This window comes from Microtus ochrogaster, chromosome 4 (assembly GCF_000317375.1).
Source record: "Microtus ochrogaster isolate Prairie Vole_2 chromosome 4, MicOch1.0, whole genome shotgun sequence".
In the NCBI taxonomy this organism is placed as follows: domain Eukaryota; kingdom Metazoa; phylum Chordata; class Mammalia; order Rodentia; family Cricetidae; genus Microtus; species Microtus ochrogaster.
Window position 1 is genome coordinate 76,447,019 of NC_022011.1, and position 25,110 is coordinate 76,472,128.

Below are 25,110 nucleotides of genomic sequence, written 5' to 3' on the forward strand. Positions count from 1 at the left end.
CACCCAAATAGTGACACAGAAACCCTATTAATTACAACACTGTTTGACCTACTAGCTCAGGCTTCTTATTAACTAACTGATACATCTTAAATTAACCCATTTCTACTGATCAGTGTATCATCACGAGGATGTGGCCCACACATAAAGTTCCTAAGGTTTCAGTGTGTCCTTTGGCAGCTATCTGGCATCTCTCTGACTCTGCCTACTTTCTCTCTATGTCTCTGTTTGGATTTCCTGCCTGGCTTTACTCTACTAAGCCATTGACTGAAAGAGCTTTTTTAATAACCAATAGTAATAAAGCATATTCATAACATACAGGACAAATCCCACATCAGGCACAGAAATAAACAAATTTAAAAAAAGGAAGGAAGGAAGGAAGGAAGGAAGGAAGGAAGGAAGGAAGGAAGGGAAGGAGGGAGGGAGGGAAGAAAGAAAGGAAGAAAGAAGGAAGGAAGGAAGGAAAGAAGAGAGGAAGGAAGGAAGAAAGGAGAGACAGGGAGAGAGAAGGAAGGAAAGAAAGAAAGAAAGAAAGAAAGGAAGGAAGGAAGGAAGGAAGGAAGGAAGGAAGGAAGGAAGAAAGGAAGGAAGAAAGAAAGAGAATAAGGAAATAGATTGTATTTTCATAACAGCATAATAGGATTTCCTTAAAGTCTATGCCAGTGTTTGGTGGGGCTGAAGCTGCCTTCTCCGTGAACTTTGCCGTGCTTTGACCACGGTAATGAGCCATCTCAGAGATCCTGTGAGTTTGATTAACTTTTTTGGAAGTACAGGAAGGCATTTTTCTACTGAGCTTGGAAAGGTTTGAGGTCTTGTTTAAGACTTGAGACTCTCTGGGCAGTGTTCCACATGGGGAAAGATCACAGATGGTCCCCATCCCTTCTTAGCTACTGTGCCTGGACCCAGGGAGCTGTAGGTTTTCTGAGTGGCTGGTGCCCAGAAGTGGACCAGGGATGCTTCTATACCATCTGTGCAGTGTTCCCGTTCATGTGAAAGCTCTTGTGAAGCGTGAATTATTCATTGTTTCAAAGGGGGCTGAAGCAAAGTCTTTTCTAAACTGACAGGCGCTAACAAAGATGCATGCCACTAACCAGCAGTGACGTTTGATTGTACTTGATTTTCTGTGCCTTGTGTGTCCAGTACGACTTGAATTCAGAGAATGCACTGATTTGCATATTGCAAAAAAAATGTTTTCTGCATGCCTCTGGCTTATGTACCCGATGAAACTGTTGAAATGTCACTATTTATGCTCCTTGGTTTTTAAAAATTACCAAGAGAATTCCCAGAATACACGGTTCCTTAGAGGATAATTTCACTATGAGTGTAGCTACAGTATTTATGTAGTACTTATAACAATGACACCATTGTTTGTATTGGTACCTGCAATATAAATTCTTAAGCACCTTGTTACAAACCTAGGTAGCTACTAATTTAATTATTATGGCAAATGTTCAGACAGGAAGAGGGGAGGCTGTGTGTGGAGGCCCAAAAATGTGAGCCTATTTCCACCTTGTCTGATGGTCAGAGAATTTGGCGGTTACTCAAAATGCTTGACAAGCATAACTGCATGTCCCAACTCAGGATGTGATTACTTGGTTCTTTTGACATTAAGATAGCTCATACAAGTAGATCCATTCCATCCTAGATGGTCAGGATATGCAAACGTACTTCTGCTCCTTCTTTTGTAACTATGAGGTCACCTGGGAAGTGGCTAACTTCAGGATAGTGGTCTAGGATGACTTTACTGCCTAAACAACAGGATGCTAATGGTTTGATGTCTCAAAGTATTGAAGCAATTAACTGTTCGAGTTGTCCTTTGCATCATGTTAAGTCTTTTGTTGCCTTTTTCCCTGTTTTGTAATGGGGTATAAAAGCATATGGAAAATTAAACACGGATGAATTCAGTATTCACTGGAATACCCTCTGGTACTGTTCTATGGTTTCTATTTTATTATTTTCACACATATCTTCACATTCTTTACTAATATTTCTAAATCCCCACATCCCTACACTGGTAAGAGGTGTTTTTGTTGATGCTGATCCCTGAGATATGTCAATCTAATGTGGCGCAGTCACCAACAGCAGTTTTGAACAACAGCTTTGTTGAACGACTATTTTAGGTACATGTCATTTACTCATTTTGAAATTTATTTTATTAGCTTCTATTAACTATACAAAAATTGATGAAAAATTTTAACTGATGTGAGATTGGATCTCAGTGTAATTTTGACTTCATATTTCCCTGATAGCTAACTAATACTGAACATTTTTTTTCATATATTTATTGGCTACTTGTGCTTCTTATTTTGAGAACTAGCTGTTCAGTTTATTTATCCATTTACTAAGGGTTAGGAATATTTCCTAACCGAGCCTCTCCACCTATGCCAAATAATCCCAATCAAGCCAAATCAGACCAGATTAAAAAGATATCCAGGTTTAATTAGATACCTGCACTCTCGGGTGGTCCCGAGGGAAAACTGGAAGGTTACCAATGCAGCTACCCACCAGAGAGGAAGAGGGGAGCAGTTTAATTCTAATCTGTCAGTTATGCTTGGGATCACTGCTGCTGTCCCTGCTCTTTCTGTAGTTTCTCACAGAGACAGCATTTCCCTTGGAGTGTCTGTACATTTCCCCTTGTGCCTGTTTCCCAGTCGCTTGGACATTTTAAGAGATCACTGCCATAAATGGCATGCCTTCATTTTCATATTTGTTTCTTAAGCAATCTGTGTAAATACAGTTAGCTGCTTTTAGAATATTTGCCTGATTAGTCAATAAGTTGCAGAGAAGATGGAGAGGTGTTTACCACTCTCAAGATAGTGGGACCTGGGAGAATGGAGCCAACAAATGAGGCAGAACAAAGTCTCATGCTATAGTCAACTTTATTTAGAGCATCAGACAATTTATACTCTGAGGGTTAAGAGGAGTCACTTGAGTAAAATGTACAATCACAAGGGAAAGCTGCACACGGGGGACCTAGCCACATTTGGCAAAAGCATGCTTTTCCAAAGAAGCAAATAAACAAACAATAGCCAACTGTAGTGAATAATCTGAAGTAAACTCGCGTGTATCTGCTATACCCGGGAAGGGCACAAAAGCACAACCCGAGAACAAGTGCATGTTTTTGAAGAAACTGAGGTCACAAGACTCTTGTCTTGGTTTCTTGGAGTTTTCTCATAAGCACTCAAAAATTCCTCATAAGATTCCATTCTTGGATGATGTTTTGACAAAGAGGGAACAAGATAAGAGGGGAGAGGTAGAGAAGGGGGGCAAATAAAGAGGGAGATAGAAAGAGAAAATACCCAGATATTAACACTAACCCCACTTTGAAAAAAGTAATATTGAACATGTGAACCCAAGTAAAGAGATTTTACCTGGGTACAGTGGCAGGAGCCTCTTGGGTTTTGTGAGATATTTTCAGAGGTCAAGGACCACAAACTATTAAAAAAGTGTGCTTTATAATGACATAATAGATTATGTTGGTAACCACTTCTGCTTTCATACTGAAAAAATACATAATATAAACTTTTCTTGCAAGATTATAATTTTCAGAACAGAGTAGGCGGAAATGTGAAATATTTCTTAGACATCTCTGACTTGTAAGTGTGGGGGAGGGAAGAAGAGGAGAAAGTCAGGAGTGCAATCTCTATCAAGTCTCAAGGGATCTAGATGTTTCCTTTAAAACTTTCATAAGAATCAGGTCACCTCTTTGTATCATGGTTGCTGTCTATATTTGTGATGTCAGGAGTTATGTTTTTTTGGAAATTCACTGATTGTGAGGATTTGTTTTCTCGGCCATCTTTAATTTACATCATAATATTTTATTACCCTAAGTTTATGAAATCATTGTAAGCATGTCTGTAGAGTAAGCAGTGGTTCAAAGAGAGACATGGGATTCTGTTTGGCCCATTAAGAACCTACATTTTTCCAACTTTTGGGAAAGAGAGATACTTGTACAATTGGGGTTGTTGAGATTGCTGGCTCTAAGAGCTACAGTGGGCATCTTACCACACACAAAGAAGCAACCTGAGCTGATATATGGAGAAAGACACGGTTTGGTTTTTTGTAACATAGCTAGCATCATATATAAACTCTGGACTTGAATGGATTAGTGTGCATTTTAATCATGAGAAATACTGTGTGAACTTTTATTGAAAATATTTCTCTCTATCCATCTATTATGTACTCCAAGTTAATAGACAAACTCTACTAAAAGTGTTACATATACATTAATTTTTATTATATTTCCTTTTAATTTTCCTTATACCTTTCTTTTTAAGATAATGAAAAATAATAGTTTATTTATTAGAATAGGTAGTATTGAGACTTGAATAGGAACAGTTCCCAAGGCTCCCAAGTTTGACTACTTGAATAAGGTCTCTGAGGAGTTTTAGGCAAGTGTAGTGGTTTGACTTTACAGGAGGTTACAGTTGCCTTTGGTATCAGAAGAGATTTTGGACTGTGGATATTAAGCAGTCTTGAGACTGTGATACACTATAGCGAATTTCTTTTTTTTTTAAAGATTTATTTATTTATTGTGTATACAACATTCTGCCTCGATGTATGCCCGCACGCCAGAGGAGGGCGCCAGATCTCAGTACAGATGGTTGTGAGCCACCATGTGGTTGCTGGGAATTGAACTCAGGACCTCTGGAAGAGCAGCCAGTGCTATTAACCTTTGAGCCATCTCTCCAGCCCCCACTATAGCGAATTTCGAAGTTGGACTAAATGCATTATACATTTTGATATAACTATAATCCTGTGAGCACAAAGAAGTGGAGTGTGGTGGTTTGAATAAAAATGGAAGGAGGGAGAACATGAGCAAAGAAATCAGGACCACAAGGGGTGCACCCACCCACGGAGACAGTGGGGCTGATCTATTGGGAGCTCACCAAGGCCAGCTGGACTGGGACTGAAAAAGCATGGGATAAAACCGGACTCTGAATATGGCGGACAATGAGGGCTGATGAGAAGCCAAGGACAATGGCACTGGGTTTTGATCCTACTTCATGTTCTGGCTTTGTGGGAGCCTAGCCAGTTTGGATGTTCACCTTCCTAGACCAGGGTGGAGGGGGGGAAACTTTGGACTTTCCACAGGGCAGGGAACCCTGACTGCTCTTCAGACTGGAGAGGGAGGGGGAGAGGAGTGGAAGGAGGGGGAGGGAAATGGGAGGCTGGGAGGAGGCGGAAATTTTTTTTTTCAATAATAAAAAAATGGTCCTCCTAAACTCATATGCTTGAGTGCCATAAGATTGAGATGTAATCATGAGATTGCATATACATATCACATGAAAATGCATGGTAATGGGGAGATGTCGTAGCTGCTATTGCACAAATGAAATTACAGTTGAAAGCTTTCAGAGTGGTCCACAGCCTTGCTGACAGGGTACCCCATCAGGGAATACTACCTCTGGTGGGTTGGCATCTGAATTACCAGTTGCTATAATTGTGCCATGGCCTGCAGCAGCTCGTGACACCCACTCCTGACAGTACCTGAGATGTTGCCTTTCTTCCCATGCCAGGGATTAGATTAGTACCTCCTAAATTAAATGATTCGAGAACTGAAAAGCTTTTCCTAAGGTACAAGGTGCTATCAACAACAGAGAAATGGCTATTGGTGGAGTAAAGGCATGAGTCTCAGAGGTTATACACACAGACTGGCATAGAGGAGGCAATTCATTCCTGTTGTGCTATGATGGCCAAGAGAAGAACTTGATGTAGAGATAGGCTATCAATTAGAAAATGCTAAGTGACTGTGATCAGATGCTTAGTTGAAACCCGTTTTTTTTTCTTCTAATATCAGTGTTTTTCAGATTCCTTGAGACAGAAGAGTGGAAATCAGGAAATGAATCATACAGTTATTTCAGCTTGATTTGTCTAATTTATTCATGAAGGCCATTATAAGAAAATGCAAAGGGAGGGAGAGAAACTGCTCCTGTACTATAATTATGCAGGTCTACCAGCAAGCTGGCTTTGATTCTCCGCTAGGGAAAATCGGCCTCAGGGTGTGGTCACTTGTGAGCTCTTACTGCGCCTATTTTAGGCTTCAAACGGCCTAAATGTAGGTTTGTGTTTAATTATTTTTCATTCAATAGTTAAGCGAAATTCAGTTCTAAGAGAATGGTCTAGCAAGTACTGCTGTCCCAGGCACCAGTCATAAGACCAGACGATGTTGTGGGAGTGCTTCTAACTAGACAGAGGCAAAGAAAATGAGTGGAGAGGAAGAAGAGGGAAAATAAAATGGAAGGGGTGGGCACCTAGCGCAGTGAAGGGAACCCTCAGCTCCTGCCCGGTGACTTATCCTGAGACAGCCAGCAACTGTGAACTAACAGGTCAAACTGTTTTCTTCTGGGTGCAGGTTCTTAATTCCCTTCATCTTGTGTTTCTTTTGATTGTCCCTAGTCTCTGCTGAGCATCCGAGGCTCCCTTTTCTCTCCGCGACGCAACAGTAGAGCCAGCCTTTTCAGCTTCAAAGGTCGAGTGAAGGACGTGGGGTCCGAAAATGACTTCGCCGACGACGAACACAGCACGTTTGAGGACAACGACAGCAGAAGAGACTCTCTGTTTGTGCCGCACAGACACGGAGAAAGGCGGCCCAGCAATGTCAGCCAGGCTAGCCGGGCCTCCCGCGGAATACCCACTCTGCCCATGAACGGAAAGATGCACAGTGCAGTGGATTGCAATGGTGTGGTCTCTCTGGTCGGAGGCCCCTCTGCTCTAACGTCTCCTGTGGGGCAGCTACTGCCAGAGGTGAGGCCTCTGAACAGTTGAGGGCACAGAAGGAGGCCCTAGTGCAGTCAGGACTGTGGGTTCAATGTCATTTCCCTGCATCGGTTATTCCCAGGCCAAGAGGTTTTTTTTTGGTATTACCAAGCTATGAATTTATCTCGTCAAAACCTTCTACACATCTCGACAAATTAAGATCATACAAGGAGTCCTTAGAAACAATTGTCCTTTATCATTACTACAACTTGAAATTTAACAAAAAAAAATCACATTTTTTTTTGCTGTGCAAATATGTAATTAGTATGATTATTATTATTTGGTTTGTTGAGACAGGGTTTGATAGCCCTGGCTATCCTGAAACTCTCTTTGTAGACCAGGCTGGTCTCGAACCCAGAGATCTGCCTGCCTCTGCCTCGCAAATGCTGGGATTAAATGCATGCACCACCACCAGCCTGGCAATATGATTAACGATTAAGAAATTCATGTGCATGGTTACATAAATATGCATTTCAAAGGTTTTCCCATCCTGCCCCTTTAAAAACACCTCCACACTTCCACTGACTGTTATGCTGTCACTTATTGTATCTAAACCCCTTAGTCCAATTCTCTCCATTCTCCGCAGTGTGCTCTTCCCCCCAGCACCAACTCAGATGACCCGGCTACTCTACATCTCTTCGATTTCTTTCTAGAGGATTTCAACTTTTGTATAAATTCTTGTTATATGCAAAGGTGCCCGAAATCAAACATATGGAAAAGACTTTCAGATTAATAATGTATATCAGAATTCATCATTGATGGATCCTGTTAGGAATTTTTCCTAATGCGAGCTCTCTGCCGACACAAAATCCCAATCAAGCCAAATCAAAACAAGCCAAATTAAAAAATATCCAGGTTTAGGATGGAGGTGGGCGGTCCTTGGACTTCCCACAGGTCAGGGAACCCTGATGGCTCTTCAAGCTGATGAGGGAGAGGGACTTGATGGGGGGAGGGGGAGGGAAATGGGAAGCAGTGGCGGGGAGGAGGCAGAAATCCTCAATAAATAAATAAATTTTAAAAAAAAGAAAGAAAAAAATAAAAGAAAAAAAATATCCAGGTTTAATGGGATTCCTGTGCTCTCAGGTGGCCCTGAGGGGGAACCAGGAGGCCATGAATGTGACCACCAGGAGGAAGGAAAAGGGACTCCTCTTTGGGGTGTACACTTAAATACTCTATGGGAGTGGCCCTGACCTCCCCCCAAGGGAGGGGTCATGACCTGGCATGCTGGGATTTGGAGTCCAGACCAATACAGCTCTCAGGCCTAGGGGCTGGAGGCTATGCTTCCAACTTAATATTACCTTTATAAAATAAGACACTCTTTATATTGGCATTAAATAAAGCATCATTTGACCTTTACAAAATACTCCAACCATATTGTCTGATCATATCACAGTGTCCTGAGCAGGGTTAAAATCTCCTTTGTATAATTACTTTTATGTAACTTCATGTTTTAAGGGGACAAGCCCCTTAGGACCCCATTACAATGATTCAGCTAGCTCTCAGTCACTTTTTAGAAAAGCATCTTGCCTTGGAGTACTGCCATCACTGTTGCTCACCACTCATTTCCCACGGTCTCTTCTCACCCTTAGCTCCCAGAGAAGTTTCCAGGTAGCCTGGGAAAACAGCACGCCTCAAAGCCGGCAGAACTTTGTTGTGAAGCAGACAAGAAGCCTAGTAAGGAAATGTCATATCTCCTTAGAAAAATAATCTTAGCCAGCTATGTGCAACACATTGCTCAGAACACTGCAGAGCTAATACATTGAACCGTCACAACTACCCATTATAATATTTACTAATTTATCTCTGAGGCCTGTGCATGGTACAGCTAAGATTTGATTCCAGATGTGCAGGCTGGAGGCCTTACTACATTCCATTCGTAGTGAACTATGACATCCCATTGAGTTTTTTAAATGGGAAGAACAGATGAGTAAGAACGAAAACAGTTTCATTTAAATCAGTGCCACCACCCAGCTTAGCCGGTGTTTCTTTTTCATTTCTAAAGTCTCAAAAGTTAAAACACAGTTTAGTTAAAATATCAGAGACCTAAAACAAACAAAGAAATAAACCGAATGCATTTGAATGTTCCTCAAGTAGGATCCGAAGAGGAATGAAGTGGAGACACAGAGAAAGGAAGGCCAAGAAGGCAGTAGCAAGCTGGTACCAACCCAGTCCTGATACTCTCGTGGAACACGGAACTATTACCACTTTTATGGGTAGATAAAGAAAAACCAGGTTTCTCAAACTGTGTTTCAAACTCTCTCAAAATGAGTCTCAGAAACAGAAATTTCATATCGTCTCGCTTCACCCAGAACTACTCTAACCGAAGCTTTGAAGAGGGACCCTGGAAATCTTTTTCTTATGAAACTTTCCACATGGTTCCTGAATACAGAAGTAGGCTTATCACAGATCTTGATACCACTGGGGTATAATTCCCAATTTCATTGCATTAATATAAGTACAAATCCATTTATCGGAATCGCCCTGACATTGTTCAGGAGTCGACATAGATTTATCCTATCAGAAAAGGTAGAATACACAAATGAAGGTCGATTGGGCCTACTTTGAAGCCAAACTTATTGTAACCTGATAACCTGCAAATTCCCACTCCTGCATTCTTTCAGCCATGAAGTCAATGCTTTGAAGCAAGATTCCATTCTACGGAAAGAGTTGAAGGGACACAAACGTGCAACCAGGAAACAAATAGCAGCAAGCAAATGGCCTATCCCAAAGCTCACTAGTTCCTGTTTATTGTACATACATTCCATTAAGACAATTAACTTCAGAAGAACTATCTGAATCATATCACTGAGAATTTTAGAATCTACCATTAAAACTTACGTAGGTCTGGAATTTTGAATGTGGTTTTGCCAGAAGCAGAAGAGGTGAAATGGCGTTTATATGACCTCCACATTTTCCTTAAAGGAAATAAAACATTTCCATTTTGTGAGCCCACCTTTACTTTAATGGTCTTAATTTCATTGAGGGATTCTCTCTTTTCTCCTTGATTCAACTTCTCCTTTATCTTGAAATTAATTTGAGGTGACTGCATCTGTCTTTATCGCCGCTCATGGTAACATCAGCTGAGCCAAAAGCACTTTGAAAATGCATGATTATGCAGATGAGTAAAACCAGCAGTCTTGTCCCTTGCTCGCATCACAGTGAGATCCAAATTAATAAGCAGAACCCATGCTGCTTTAAGCAATGACAAAAACTCTTGTAGCTGATTGGTTTTTACTCTTTTAGCTCTTTAGTCTTTTAGGGGGCCTGCCACCCAGCCCCCAACTACTGTCACCATGCCTTCCCTTCTGCCACCGTGTCTTCCCAGCCGTGGGGTGGGGGGGTATAGCCACTTGAACCTTCTGTGAGCCAATACAAGGAGCTGATCTCTTGTGTTGGTTTTGCTTGGTATTTTCCCACAGCAATGAGAAAGCAAGACACTGTCTACACCTGTGGAAGCCTAGGAAACCTTGGTTAGGTAGTGTCTACAACCTGAATACTTTCAGGTTTGTTACCCAAAAGTAGTGATTGTTTTGTTGTCTGGAATTTTGGTATTTCAGGGCACAACTACGGAAACAGAGATAAGAAAGAGGAGGTCCAGTTCTTACCATGTTTCCATGGACTTGTTGGAAGACCCTACATCAAGGCAAAGAGCAATGAGTATGGCCAGCATTTTGACCAACACAATGGAAGGTATGTCAAAAGTTCCACACCGTCGCTCGTGGATAGTGAATTGGTAATGATGTAAAACCCTTTGCCTAAGTTTCAAGGCAATACTTCCTGAGCCAGTAGTGCATCACCAGTTCTTTTAAAGAGTAAGGTCAACTCAGTGCACAGCACATGGGATCTACTGTTGTGTGTGGACTTTTATTTATTTATTTTTTTTTTGGTTTTTCAAGACAGGGTGTGTGTGGACTTTTAAACATACCGCTAGGAGAGCGACAAATGTAAGGTACCTTTGGAATACGACTGTCAGAGCTTAAACTCTAAACTCTTGAAGCTTGATGATAACATTAGTAACAGTGTAATGATTTATGCTCATCATTATGGTGCTAACACAGTTCACAAGTTATAAAATGTAACAAGCTATACAATTTATTGACTCAACCAGAACTATAAATAAAAGTGTGGGTGAAGGTGTCATGCCTCTTTGAGGCTATATATAAAACCTGACAGTTCTACTTTTGTTCTTCTCTCCCCGCCCCCCGCTCTCCATCTATATATCTCTGATGAAATATTAGATCAGCTTTGACTTTGTTCAAAGATTATATCTAAGTCATTAACAAACTACAGATAAGTCTGGCTTTCATACTACCAAAATGAAAGTTTGGGGAAGAGCTTAACTGGATCACGTTCAGGCTCTGCCAAAGGTTAAATGTACTAATTTATGACTTGAATTTCACTTTTCAGCCAAAATGTGGACTCTAATGTTTAGGCATAAAGTTGTTTTAAGGATTAAATAAGAAAACACGTGTAAAGCACCCCCATCCTTTGCATGCTGAAGACTGTCAAAAGATGCTATGGTTATTAACTGTTCTATCGTGCTACCTACGTAAATTCATGCGGTGTTTTTTTTTCCTTTTATATTATAAGTGAAATCAACAACAACTGTCAACTTCAATACATGGAAAATATATTCATCTACACTGTGTTCATCTGCAATCCCCAACCCGGCTGTTCATGTCTTCCTTTTTTCCCTTCCTGCTTTCTTACTAAATCCATTCTATCACGCCATCTTTTACAAGTCTCCCTGATTCCCGTTCCCACATCTGTAAACGTGTGTTTGAAAACGTTGAGTCAAAAGAGAACGCTCAGAGGGCACCTAAGGGTGAGAGAAAATGAGTGTGTGCATGACTTTATTCTTTAAAACTCCTCTCAAATTTTAGTAGCTATATACACTGTATCTTAATCATATCTCCACTTCCTCCTTCCCTCCCCTGGCCCTCCTCCCAGTATATCTCCCTTCCCAATTTTAGTTTCTTCAGAGACTGGGTAGATTCTTAGAAAGATTTTTTTTTTTAGTCATAATGTTATAAACCTTATCATCTCAGTATTGAAAATCCTGAAAATCATAACCAGAAAAAAATGACCATAACAAAAGACTATGTCATCATAGACACGAGGTTGTTACAAGACCCAGTTTTCCCAGAGTCCTGATCTTTTCATTGCCTTCAATGGAATATTAAACTCGAGTCCATTCTTTCCCAACCTTGCCTGCCTAGCTCACACTCCTTCTTCCCCCCAGTTGCCAGTAGCTTGCTCCTCCCTATCCCTCCAGGTAAATCTTTTGAAGAATCTCTGGTCTTCTGCTCCTTGCCATAGCAAAACCACTGAGAGGAAGGGGCCAGTGGTTCTGCTTCCGATGCCAGCAGCATGGCTGCTCCCCAAAGCAGGAAGTAGAGAAGGAGCCAGGGTAAGTCTTAAACCAACAGTCACACTTTGCACTTCTAGTAGCGTTAAGTTCGGATTAATATAAGGAGTAACTGAAGGAAAAAGCAATCAAACCATTACAAATTCAATCTGCCCATGAACTGACATCCAGAGCTCAGAATAAACACGCACACAACTTTCTACACAAAAACATGCCTCCCAAAGTTGGCTAGAATGAAGGGGCTGTTCCAGAAGTTAGAAGAACTTAGGAAGCGACAGACTACAATATTTTGTTCTTAATGTCTTCAGAGCTTTCTGTGAATGAAGTTCATTTTCGTGAGATAGTTGGTTAAACTTCATTCTTTTATTTTTCCCATTTGTGATAAAAAATAAAACGAAAGGCTGATATTTCTTTATTCGGTTACATCTGGACAGTTTGAACACGACATTGGCCAAAGTTAGTTGGCAGCAGTCAGTCTTCTGCATACAACTTGGACAGTAAATTTCCTTTGATACAGTCCTGTTCTATTCCCATTAATGGTGAGGCAGTTTCTTGGTTGTTATTACCTGTTTATTTAAATGTCGTTTCTTCTAAAATTTGGTTCATCTTTCCTTTCATGAACGAGGCTTGTTAACGCGGCTGGCAGCTTTTGCGTTCCTTCATTTCAACTGCAGCCAACTCTCCGTTATCCAGAGTTATGAACAGTCATGCCTAATGATGAGCAAGAGTTATTATGAAATGTGAAGTTGCATAGAAATGTTTCCAGGATGTACTTTGGATGCTGTGCATGTTGGGGCATAAGCTAAAATTACTGAAGGGATTAAGATGAATCAATAGCAGATAAAAACTTAGCAGCTGCTGCCTCTTAAGGCGGGAAACCCCCACAGGAATAATGGAGAAGTGGCTGTAGCTGTCTTGGGTGCTTCGTTTGTTCCAAAGTGGGAGATAGTCCCATGGGGAATTAATAATTGAATGATTTTATTTTAGACTTAAGACAACTTTGCTCCGGCTTTTCCTAGTGTCAAGACCATCAGCACCTGCTGACTTTTCCCTGTGAATGTTCTCTGACTTCTTTTTGGTTTTTTTCCTCTGCTATGCTCTTTGCTTTTCTTTTCCCTCTAAATCACAGCTTGTGTGAATTAAAATGGAACTTCTCTGATAGCACATATGCAGAAACTCTGCAGCTTCTCTTCTGTCATTTGTTGCAAATTATATGATCTTTCTTAGTTTCCTGTGAGACCATAAATGTGTTTGGGAGTCCCGAAAGCACATATCAAGTAATAATGCATATAAAGTAAATAAATAAAAGTGAATAATAATTTTATTTATGGGATTTTTTTCACTGACTTAAAAAATATTCTTTACTTTTGACCAACTTACAAATCTTAAGATATGGAAATAAAATGTCCACTTAAGAACTTCAGTATCCAAAGAGAAACTTAAAGTGTCTAACTTTAATAGAATTCCACTAAAGCAGTTATGAATAAATTGACTTAATAAAATGATTAACTTTATAGCAGAAATAAGTAGCAAATGTTTATTAGAACAAAAATCTGGCAACATACTTCTCCATTTTCTATGCTGCTTCCTCCCTCATGAATTTTACTCTGTTATAAACTATATCAGTGGTGAAGAAATAACCCTAGTTGCTGCAAAAAAATTAGTACTAATGTGGCTGGTCAGAAACCACACATCATGGAATGAACAAAGAGGGAAGTTGCCTTCTGTTAATGGTAAGAAGGGATGGTCACGTGTTTGGCAAAGCAGGTAATCTTCTAAAATGGCATTGGCAGAAACCAACAGATTTGGTATCCTTTCCCACCGAAGACTTCACTAAGTAAGCATTCTACCAAAGGAAGATAGAGACAATGATAGTATTTACTAAGCACGTGACATTTAGAAGGTCTCTGAGTTGCTTAATTTTAGAAGAAATGATCAAAAAGCCTTGTAGACAATAGTCAGAGAAGTTTGATACTACAATGCATTTAGCTTAAATCCTTCATAAAAGCAATGTTTCCTTAACATTTTAACATGCAATTTTATGCCATGTGTTTGATACAACAGTTACAGATTCCAGTACCTTAAAAGTAAAAATAAATAGAAAAATGTAAGAATTCTATATATGTTTTTTGTATTAAATCTTGTATTTTATTAACAGTACCTGAACCTCATTTTTGTAATGTGTTAGCATGCTAACAGTGAGGACCCCAATGTATTCAATCAATTATTTCCTTTTTTTTGTACTTTCTGGTTATTGATGTATAGAGAGTACAAGAAACTCATTGAACTTAATATGCAAGTCCATGTAACTAAAACTTATTATTAGCGCGAGAGATTTTTTTCTTTTTTAACTCAGAGGAGCAATTCCATTAAATGTCCCTCATTAGACTCCCTGCAATGATATCTGAGAGACTGAGGTTCCCTGTGACTCACTGAGGTCGTTAGGGTGTCCTCTGGGGAATCATTGGTAACTACCCTTTGTTCTACCTGGAATATAGATGGACGTGTGTGTAATGAAAGTTCTGCCATTTTGTTTCTTGTAACTTTGTAGACAATTTTTTTTAAAAGAAAAAAATCAGTATTGAAAATAGAGTCTTAGAAACTATGTTTATCTGAGAATCCCTGGGAAATTTATTAGCCTTTCTGTGCCGATGCTTCCTGTGACTGCAAACACATAATTTTTCCTCTTTCATCAGATTATCTTCTCTTCTGAAAATACATTTAGATTATTTTTAAAGAATTGCTTTCAACTTAAACCAAACAGTGGTGAATAGAAAGTAAAGAGTTTTCATGAATATATTTCCTTTTTCCTCCCCAGAACTTGAAGAATCCAGACAGAAATGCCCACCCTGCTGGTATAAATTTGCTAACATGTGCCTGATTTGGGACTGTTGTAAGCCATGGCTAAAGGTAAAACACCTTGTCAATCTGGTAGTGATGGACCCATTTGTTGACCTGGCCATCACCATCTGCATTGTGTTAAATACGCTCTTCATGGCCATGGAGCACTACCCTATGACGGAGCAGTTCAGCAGTGTGCTGTCTGTGGGGAATTTGGTAAGACTCCTTGAGGGTTCTTCTTCCTACTGGTTCATGAATGGTTATACTCATTTTATGTGTTACTGTCAAATAAGATAACAACTTTCTGATCATCTCAAGTATCTTTTTTTAAAACCATAAAAATGAGTTGCTACACTTAAACATAGTGCAAATGATTCAAGTGTAATTTGATTTAGAAATGAATTTAAGTCACTTCTTTATTATAATGATAATTATGGCCAGGCATAATGGTGCGTAACTGTAATCCCAGCAGTTGGGAGATGAAGGCAGGGAGGTCACAAATTCTAGGGCCATCTGTGCTACATAGGGAGATCCTACCTCAAAGCAAAAAAAGGAAGAAGCACAAACAAAATTAGTGCCATTCAGATGACTCGCAAGAAAAGGAGATTTTCACCAAGTCTGATGACTGATGTCCGAAGCTGGACACTTGACCCCAAAAGGTAGAAGAGAACCAGCTTCTGTAAGTTATCCACTGGTGTGCCATTTTAAACATGTGGTTCTCCAAGCACACATGATAAGTAAGTGAAAACATTATTAAGAAAAATAAGATTATACTAGAAATTTGAGAATGTACATTCATATATAATATGAAATGCATATTAAGTTCTCGTGAGCCTTAAACAAATACCTTAAAACATAATACATTTCTTAGATTTGAATTGAACACTACGTATATTGTTTATTTTATTTCTGATAGATTACAAGGGACTCAATAAAGTATGTGCAATAAACACATATTTTATATGAAGTTCTGTATTAAATATCATACACATTCCATTTTTTTCCTCCCATCTTTTCCCCACTTTCCCAGTGGAGACAGTTTTGATTTAACAAATAATTTGAGAAAAAAAGAGATTGTGGATCAGGAAGTTTTCCCAAGAAGGCCTTCTTCCAAGTGCTCTGCCCCATTGGGCACATGCCTTTTTGTAGCCTGAGGAAAGAAAATTTTGTGCAGAAACAGTCTGTTTGTCTTATAGTTGACCTTAGATTGGATTGGTCACCTGTGTTTCATCATCATCTTTTCAATTATGATCAAGGTTTTTAACATCCCTAGGTTTTTGATTGGTTTAATAGGTATTCAGTTGCTACAATTAACTGAGACTCAGTAGCTTGGTTATAGGGTACAGTCTAATTTAGTTGACCATTTATTTACAAATCAAACTAGGTTACAGTTCACTATGTATGATGGCAACTTTGGGCCAACCTTGTTCTCAAAGAAAGAAAGAGACTGCTTTAGGATAAATCTACTTTTCACCTTACATAAACACAATAATTTGAAAGAGCAGAACTAGTGGATTTTGATAGCACACAAACTCTTAAAATGTATTAGTCATTAAGAAGATAATAATGGTAACAGCCAAAGGGGCAACTTAAGGGCATGGAGAGTTTATTGGTTGGTAGAGGTGGTATTTTTAATGTGAGGGAAGAACGGAGTCTCTGTTGTTTTCTGTAAAATCCTAACAGGGAAATAACCAGTAGTAGGAACAGATTGAGACTATAGGCCACTTTAGAAAGCAAATACCTCATAAAGTTCAAGAGACAGCTACCAGAAAGGGGGAAATTAGCTCAGAACGGGGTGCAGCTTCTATTTTAAAAAGAAGAAAAATGTCAAGTAGGGATATAAACACAATCTGTTGGGTAATGAGAGACAAAAATCAGGTTGGCTAACTCCAGTCACCAGTGAGAAATACTGAGTGTAAAGGGTAAAGAAGTCGAGATAAGTGGAAGAGAAAGAGGGATTGAAGCAATTGTAAAAAATAGAAATGGAAAAGATTGATTTTATTTTCCAAAATTAACAATTGTTAAAAATGTTTACTGTCTTTAAAAGCACAAGTGACTATGCTTGTTACAGTTCCCATGAAGTCTCCTTAACACCAGTTTCAACTGCAGATCCATGGAAGGGGGCCAACCTATTGTACTTTGGCAACCAAAGTCTGTGCTTCTGGGGAAGCACCTGGTGAAATTTTGGAAGACAAGAGAGATTAGCCACAGCTGAGCTCAGTATGCTGGGTGCACTTTTTCTATCAAAATCAGAGTGTTCATTAAATATATGAATCTATACTTTATCACCTGGCAAACCTTAAATATAATGAGCAATTAAATATTAGGTTGCATGTAAAACATGTGAAAGCATCAGCTTGTGGCATGCAACCCAATCTTTAAAATCCAGAATTTGTGTTGAATTTGCATTGTTTCTTTTCAAGAGTAGGCATTCTTATAATCCGCCACATTTGTCATTTAGGTCTTCACTGGGATCTTCACAGCAGAAATGTTTCTCAAGATAATCGCTATGGATCCATATTACTACTTCCAAGAAGGCTGGAATATCTTTGATGGATTTATTGTGAGCCTTAGTTTAATGGAACTCGGTCTGGCCAACGTGGAAGGATTGTCAGTTCTCCGATCATTCCGGCTGGTAACTAATTAGCAGTATCTGTACTTAACTTTGTAATTAATTAGTCTTCTTTCTTTCCTAATAACAGGCTCAACATATTTCAAAAATATAATATAATTTGAAAACATATGAAAATGTAGTGCCCTTCCGTGAAATGCAATTCTTTCTTCATGATGGCTTTGATAAATATATTGTTCTGTTCCAATAAACAAACAATAATGGCTCTCTCTCTCTCTCGCAATCAAATGATGAGTTTGGTGGAAGAAAAAGGGGAGTCACATATCAATCCAGATTACAATCACCATAGTCAACACAGTTATCTGATTTGTGTAACCAAACATGAGGTGCCAATGGGGCCTTGGCTTGTCTACTTCATCCTCTGAGAAACTAATACTTGGAATAGGGTATGGGGATGGAGGAGAATAAAACAAAATCACTCCGTGAATATTTTTCCTTCAACCACATCAAAAAGTTATCAAACCTGCTCTCTGAGAAGCACTACCTACAGTGTATTTTGATTTTAAATTAATTATCTTTCATTTGATCTTTTTATTTTGTAACTATTGGCTTCTTTTTAAATTAAAAGATTACACATGATTTGACACACTTCTGTTAAAGGTTTGGTATATTTTATTGTATATGCTCTGACTGGGGCTTGGTTCTATTTTCGAATAATAAAGGTTGAGTATAGTTACATAAAAATTCTTATAGGTGACTTATTGCACTGTTAGTTAATCTCGAGACATTGATTTGATGTTTATTTGGTACTTCCCTTATGAATTTCAGAGTTCAAATTTGAGCTGAGTTCCTTAGAACTATGATATCTTTCCCTAGTCTTCAATGAGAGTTATGGATCTAATCAGAAACTAGAAGGATGCAAGAACTGCAGAAAACAATTAGAATAGTTATAATGGCAGGTTAATATAGACAATGACTCTCTAGAAAGAATGTTTAGTAAACCTTTGTGATAACTGATACAGTGTAGGGAACTGGGGATCCCAGTATCATTATAATCTTGCATAATGTACCAAGTGCTTTTTCATAAATTATCCCTTGGAATGAATTAAGCAATCTGGGCTTCTACTCGTTCCTATGAGGCACTTAGGTGGCATTAGATATCGCACTACTGTCTGCCTGATGTTTACTTAAGCATCGAAAATAAAATGCTTCTGCTATTTAACTGATGATGATGCTTGAGGGACCTCTGCCAACCAACACCACCAATTTGCCAGGTCCAGTGGCAAGGGGACAGGTACCCTCTGTAATGACTTCATTCTTAACTTACCCAAGACATCAAGGTTGAAAAAGCCTCCTTCTAACATAAATCCTAAAAAAGTATAGTCTAATATTACAGCAACCAAAGATACAGCTAGATGAAAATCATGCAAACCCTCCAAGAAACGCATTCGTCTTTCTATTTTAACTTATGCAGTGTGTGCCATACATCTTTCAACTATACTGAAAAATACGGTCACTCTGGGCTGTTAAAAACTAGCTCTACTTCTTTGAAAGTGAGTCGCTGTGGATTGACCTACACAACCTTTAAATGTCTTAGTTAAAAACAAACAAGCAATGACAATAAAAAGAATGCAAATACTTCTATAGCGTCCTTTCCCTCCTTACCACCTGACCGTGTGTGTGTGTGTGTGTGCACAGTATACAATATCTGCTACATCTGGCAGATAATTCTTTGGCACACAAATAATTCATCATTCCACAGTTGATAAATATTTGCCATATATTTCTGCTGTAAATAATAATACAGATGCTTCTGCAGGGCAAGGTGTTCACAATATTCTTCCATTATTTTTTTCCAGCTTAGAGTCTTCAAGCTGGCAAAATCCTGGCCCACACTGAACATGCTCATCAAGATCATTGGCAACTCGGTGGGTGCCCTGGGCAACCTGACCCTGGTGTTGGCCATCATTGTCTTCATCTTCGCTGTGGTTGGCATGCAGCTGTTTGGAAAGAGCTACAAGGAGTGCGTCTGCAAGATTTCCAACGATTGTGAGCTTCCACGCTGGCACATGCACGACTTCTTCCACTCCTTCCTGATCGTGTTCCGCGTGCTGTGTGGAGAGTGGATTGAGACCATGTGGGACTGCATGGAGGTCGCGGGCCAGACCATGTGTCTCACTGTCTTCATGATGGTCATGGTGATTGGCAACCTCGTCGTAAGTAGTAAAATCATGTTTCTCCTATTCAGTCACAAATAATATGGTTTTACAACTGTTTGAATGAAGAATGTTTTATGCTTTAGGAAAGATGATTTTGGAAGGCTTTTATTTCCAGTTGCCTATTACATAAGATTGCAGGAGCCATGCATGATTTAGACGTCAGTGGTTTGCACACCCTCTTGAGCCAAAATGCCTCTTGACCCAAAATTCTTCCCTACTCTTCTATGGTGAAGAATGCTCCTGGTTTTATATTTCCATACAAATATGGAAGTATAAACAAAATAACTCATTTTATTTACAATTGTTAACAATGGTATCTTTGGAAAACGTTTTAATTTTGGGTCTCCTCAAAATTCAAGATGAAATCTTACTGAACCTCTCAACTGCAGACTGATATTCAGAGGCTCCTCATACCTAGGAATTACAGCATGAGTCAGTAACATTTATAATTTATTAATTTCTGTATTTATAAATTTCAGTCTTTATAATTTCTTTAGTAAGTCAACTGCGTACTGGGTCTTCGAAGCAAGGATATGATAATAAGAAAAATGAAACTCAGTGTCAGGACATTATCTGAGATAAGAGTCCATGTTCAGAATTTGAAAGCAAAGCACTGTATTTTACCTTCACATAATGGAAATATTGTTTTGCTAGGAAGGCTCAGTTTTCATTAAAGAAGGTGGATCTGAAATAGCTGTGGTGTAAGATTTAAGCTATGGGGACAAAGACGATTGTCCCCAAACTAAGGAACAGTCAGTGCTCCCTGCAGCTGGCAAACAGGACAGTAGAAGGAGCAAAGCCTCATACATCAAACCCTGAAGACTGGGCAGTTTCCATGGATGCAAGCTAAGGATTAAGAGCATCTGAGCTGTTGAAGCTCAGCCAGTCTTGAAATTGCTGTCAAGATGTTTAATGTGGCCACAATCTTGACTGGGATGAGAGGAGCAGCTTCCAAGAAGGCTCCATATCTTGATTGTCAGCAAATGGCTCCATTTCTTCACTGGCTGTTGAAAGAAGGCTATAGATTCTTTTCATAGAATTGTTTTTTTAATTAATTAATTTATTTATTAAAGATTTCTGTCTCTTCCCCACCACCGCCTCCCATTTCCCTCCCCCTCCCCCATTAAGTCCCCCCCCCCTCAGCCGGAAGAGCAATCAGGGTTCCCTGCCCTGTGGGAAGTCCAAGGAGCCCCCACCTCCATCCAGGTCTAGTAAGTTGAGCATCCAAACTGCCTAGGCTCCCACAAAGCCAGTACGTGCAGTAGGATCAGAAACCCATTGCCATTGTTCTTGAGTTCTCAGTAGTCCTCATTGTCCACTATGTTCAGTGTGTCCCCATTCCTCAACAGCTAGCCTGCTCCACTTCAGACAGTACCAGAGAGAGGGCGAGAAGACAGCCCATAATCCTGAAAATCCTGAAAACCGCACTCACTGGGCTGTGATCTGTTTACAAAAAGCTACTTACTAAAAGGAATGTATATATCTCAAAATATTACAGTGTTACTCTACAAATGCATGTTAGCATTGTATGTTGATTAAAAGTAAAACAAAACAAGAAAGACAAGTCCAATATTGAACATCATATGGGAGGATTCAATGACATAGATAAAAATTTTCATGATAGACAAGGACATCTCATTAATAAACCTTACAAAATTAAATCCAAATATAATTGTGGCACTGTGAATTCAGCTTTCTTACAGATAAAAACTCAGATTGAATATTTAATATTTTTTCCTTATTTTATCTATGTAAAACCCAAGTAAGAAATTCAAAGGTGAGTCAGAGTAGAACAAAGATATTAATAAATGTCTGAAGTAGAGGGACAGGTAGGTCTCAGTACGGCTGTCAGAGCCACGGCAGGGTGATTGACAGGTGGTCAGTATAGACCTGACTTGCTTTCATCCTGGCTGACTCTTCTAACCTTACACACATCACTGCCATTGTCACTGAAATTTTAACTAGAATCTTCCAGCGTCCACTTTTGTACTAATAGCCTTGCATTTCATTGCTGTCCTGTTTTATCCTGAATAATCAAGGGCTGTGTCACTCAAACCCTGGGGAAGAAATAAAGACAGCTATGTTCCCAACAATATCTGATTCCTCTGTTGCCTGCCTGGTCTACAGACTTAGAGATGATGATACCACAAATGTCATTTTTATTCAATATTAGCAACAATATTATTATATAGCAACTATGTCTTTACTGTATTTTTGTTATGTGAACACAGACAGCTACTACAAAGTTTTTTGAAACAAAATTAGGACTGTCACTCCAGCAATAAATACAGTTTTCTGGAATTTAACGTGTTACCAAAGTGGAAAATGTTGCAATGCTACAGAAGCCAAAACAGATTTAAGTAGGCAGGAGTTCTATTTGGTTCGAGGAATCAACTTAGAATAAATATTCACTCTCCTAAGAAATACAGATTATATGTTCAAAATAGCAAGTGTCTGAAAGAACGTGTTTCTTTGACTGCAGGGTTGTCTAGATTCTTCTGGATGTAAAGCTGATAAGGAAGTGCCATGCCATGGCAGCTTAGTGATTTTTGAAATGAACCAGAAATAGAGTCTGAATAGTATTTGCTGTCAGCCAGCTGTTTGTTTTTACTTCGCTGTGTTTCGGGAGACTCCATCTTTAAGGGGGATGTCTGAAGGGAATGCCATGTCTCACAGTGGACGCAAGGAAAGCAGGCTGTCTGATGGCTCTCCCTCCGCTCTCTTTGTAGGTTCTGAACCTCTTCTTGGCCTTGCTCCTCAGCTCCTTCAGCTCTGACAACCTTGCCGCCACAGATGATGACAATGAGATGAACAACCTCCAGATAGCTGTGGGCAGGATGCAAAGGGGAATCGACTTTGTTAAAAGGAAGATCCGTGAATTCATCGAGAAGGCCTTCGTGAGAAAGCAGAAGGCTTTGGATGAAATCAAACCCCTTGAAGATCTGAACAACAAGAAAGACAGCTGTATCTCCAACCACACAACCATAGAAATAGGCAAAGACCTCAATTACCTCAAAGATGGAAACGGGACGACCAGCGGCATAGGCAGCAGCGTGGAGAAGTATGTAGTAGATGAGAGTGACTACATGTCATTCATAAACAACCCCAGTCTCACTGTGACCGTGCCCATTGCCGTCGGAGAGTCTGACTTTGAAAATTTAAATACGGAAGAGTTCAGCAGCGAATCAGATATGGAGGAAAGCAAGGAGGTAGGAATCTTAAAATAAAGGCTTATCTTGGTGCGTGCTTCTGTGGCTTTAACACTACTAGATATTTTATATTACACTTTGCTTCCCTGAAAGAAAACAGGAAATATCTACTGTAACATTCATGTAGTAGAGATGATTGATAATTTAATGTTAGGTTATCCTGGCTAGGCAAATGTCATCATGGCTTAATTTTTCAAATAGTCGCTTTCCTAACTCGCAGTATTTATAGGATTTTTCTAAGCATTTTAAAAAGAGGTTTAGGATACTGCCTCAGTGTGTTTGCTTTCTTCCTTATAATTCTCCACAATAATGGTTTTCGTATTCCTGAAAGATAACTAATGAAAAAATGGTTCTTGTTCTCATCTTGTTGTATTCTTGCCTGTAGTGAAATACTTCATAAAAGAATAGTATCTAGTTTCTCAAGATCTATTAACTCATGCTAAACTGACTTGGAGCTTAGCTTGATGATATTTAGTTTTGTGTTTCCTAAAGTTGATTTTTTTTTTTAAGGAAGAGACGTTTGTGATAGGGAATTGTGTCTAACCCAATTGAGTGCAGTCAACCCGTGTATGCACAGAAAGCCTCCATATCTTATTGAACACAAATTCTGAACTTACCAATTCAGTGTCTTCATAAGACAGTCTTTGATTTGTGAGATGATTTTAGCAATACCAGTGAATGTGTGTTGTGTTTTCTTATTAACCCCCGAGTCAAAGGGAAAAATGAGTGTCTAAATCAATGTATTTTTGAAGGGTAAATAACTGAATGGCCCAGAGGGTGTGAACTCTTTTGTGTTTTCCCCAAATTAGCTTGATTCTTTATCAGCATTCTGCAGTACCTCGAATATATCATTTAAAATCCATGTCCTAATTCTGGAGGTGGTGGGGCTTTGACTGTATTTAATGCAATTCCTGTTGTGATTCTTGGATGCCTGCTTCTCTTTTTAACTTTTGGAATGATTCTGCATCCATGCTTGAACGATAACCTCCTTTCACAGAGAAATTTAGTGCTATAATACGGTGACCTTCACTTCTGATCATTCTTACTTCTCCCAGGCGTGAGACCAAGCTGGAGCCGACAAGAATGCCGCTCTGGTGTTTTTTAAGCCGCCAGAGGCTCGAGCCATCACTTTTACCCAGGTTACCAAAGCAAGTTGTGCATATATAAAATACTCGGTGTCGAAATGACTTGACTGGCCTGCATGTTACTCAGCTGCGTCCCTCGCCCATCCATTGGCAGTACTCTAAGGACATGCACAGCTGCTCCTAGATTGGGTCGTTTAGAGCATGGTCAGGCAAGGCTGACAACCCCAACTTCTTTCTTTTGTTTGAAGGAAAATGAATTTAGCTGCTGATTTCTTTGTGTAGATTTTAATAGAAACTATCTACTCATTTAAAAGGGAAAGTGCATGCCTTTGCGGAGTTTGTGACTTCCACTTCATGTCACAAGTGTGGAACATGCTAGTGGCCTGGAGGAGGCTTGTAGGTGCTCAAAAAAAAAAAAAAAAAAAAAACCACTGTAGAAAAGCTTCTGCCTCTTTGTTTTTGTATTTTTTTTTTGTTTCCTTCTACTGCTTTTAAAATACATCACCAGGAAGTGTGTTTTGTTGGTTATATTCTGCTCAGTGTCTGAAGGGTAATATGCAAATTAAAGCGATCCCTCAGCCACATGCAAATTTCCCAACAGACTTTCAATGTGATAATAATGTAAATGAATGAGAGTGTTCGCATTTTGTTGCTGCCGCCAAGGGTATAATTTTCATCCGCTTCATTTTTGGGGAAAGGGCAATGCTTTATTTAGAAATTGACCAAGAGCCTTTTTGCATTTAGAATGATTCCCTTAGAGAGTCTGTTTATGTTTACTCGTAAAATTCCTAGAAAAGAAATGTACTCATTCACCAAAATAAAAATCAGAAAGGAAGGGAAAAAAGAAGGAAGGATGGAGGAAAGGAGGTAGGAAAAAAGGAAGGAAAGAAGGAAGGAAGGAGAAAGAAAGGAAGAAGGAAGGAAGGAAGGAAGGAAGGAAGGAAGGAAGGAAGGAAGGAAGGAGAAAGAAAGGAAGAAAGGAAGGAAGGAAGGAAGGAAGGAGAAAGAAAGGAAGAAGGAAGGAAAGAGGAAGGAAGGAAGGAAGGAAGGAAGGAAGGAA

At 39.4% G+C, this 25,110-nt stretch overlaps 1 protein-coding gene across 4 annotated transcripts in view; it reads left to right on the top strand.

Annotated features, from left to right (window-relative positions):
* The window catches only part of LOC101992922 (sodium channel protein type 2 subunit alpha), a 118,504-nt gene that overhangs the window by 61,059 nt on the left and 32,335 nt on the right, over positions 1 to 25,110 (top strand). For all 4 annotated transcript variants that reach the window (XM_026778687.1, XM_013345868.2, XM_026778686.1 and 1 more), the window contains 6 exons: positions 6,397 to 6,744; positions 10,314 to 10,446; positions 14,943 to 15,181; positions 17,427 to 17,600; positions 19,397 to 19,753; positions 22,486 to 22,965. In XM_026778687.1, coding sequence (XP_026634488.1) covers positions 6,397 to 6,744; positions 10,314 to 10,446; positions 14,943 to 15,181; positions 17,427 to 17,600; positions 19,397 to 19,753; positions 22,486 to 22,965 — 1,731 coding nt within the window. The remainder of the gene's footprint in view (positions 1 to 6,396; positions 6,745 to 10,313; positions 10,447 to 14,942; positions 15,182 to 17,426; positions 17,601 to 19,396; positions 19,754 to 22,485; positions 22,966 to 25,110) is intronic.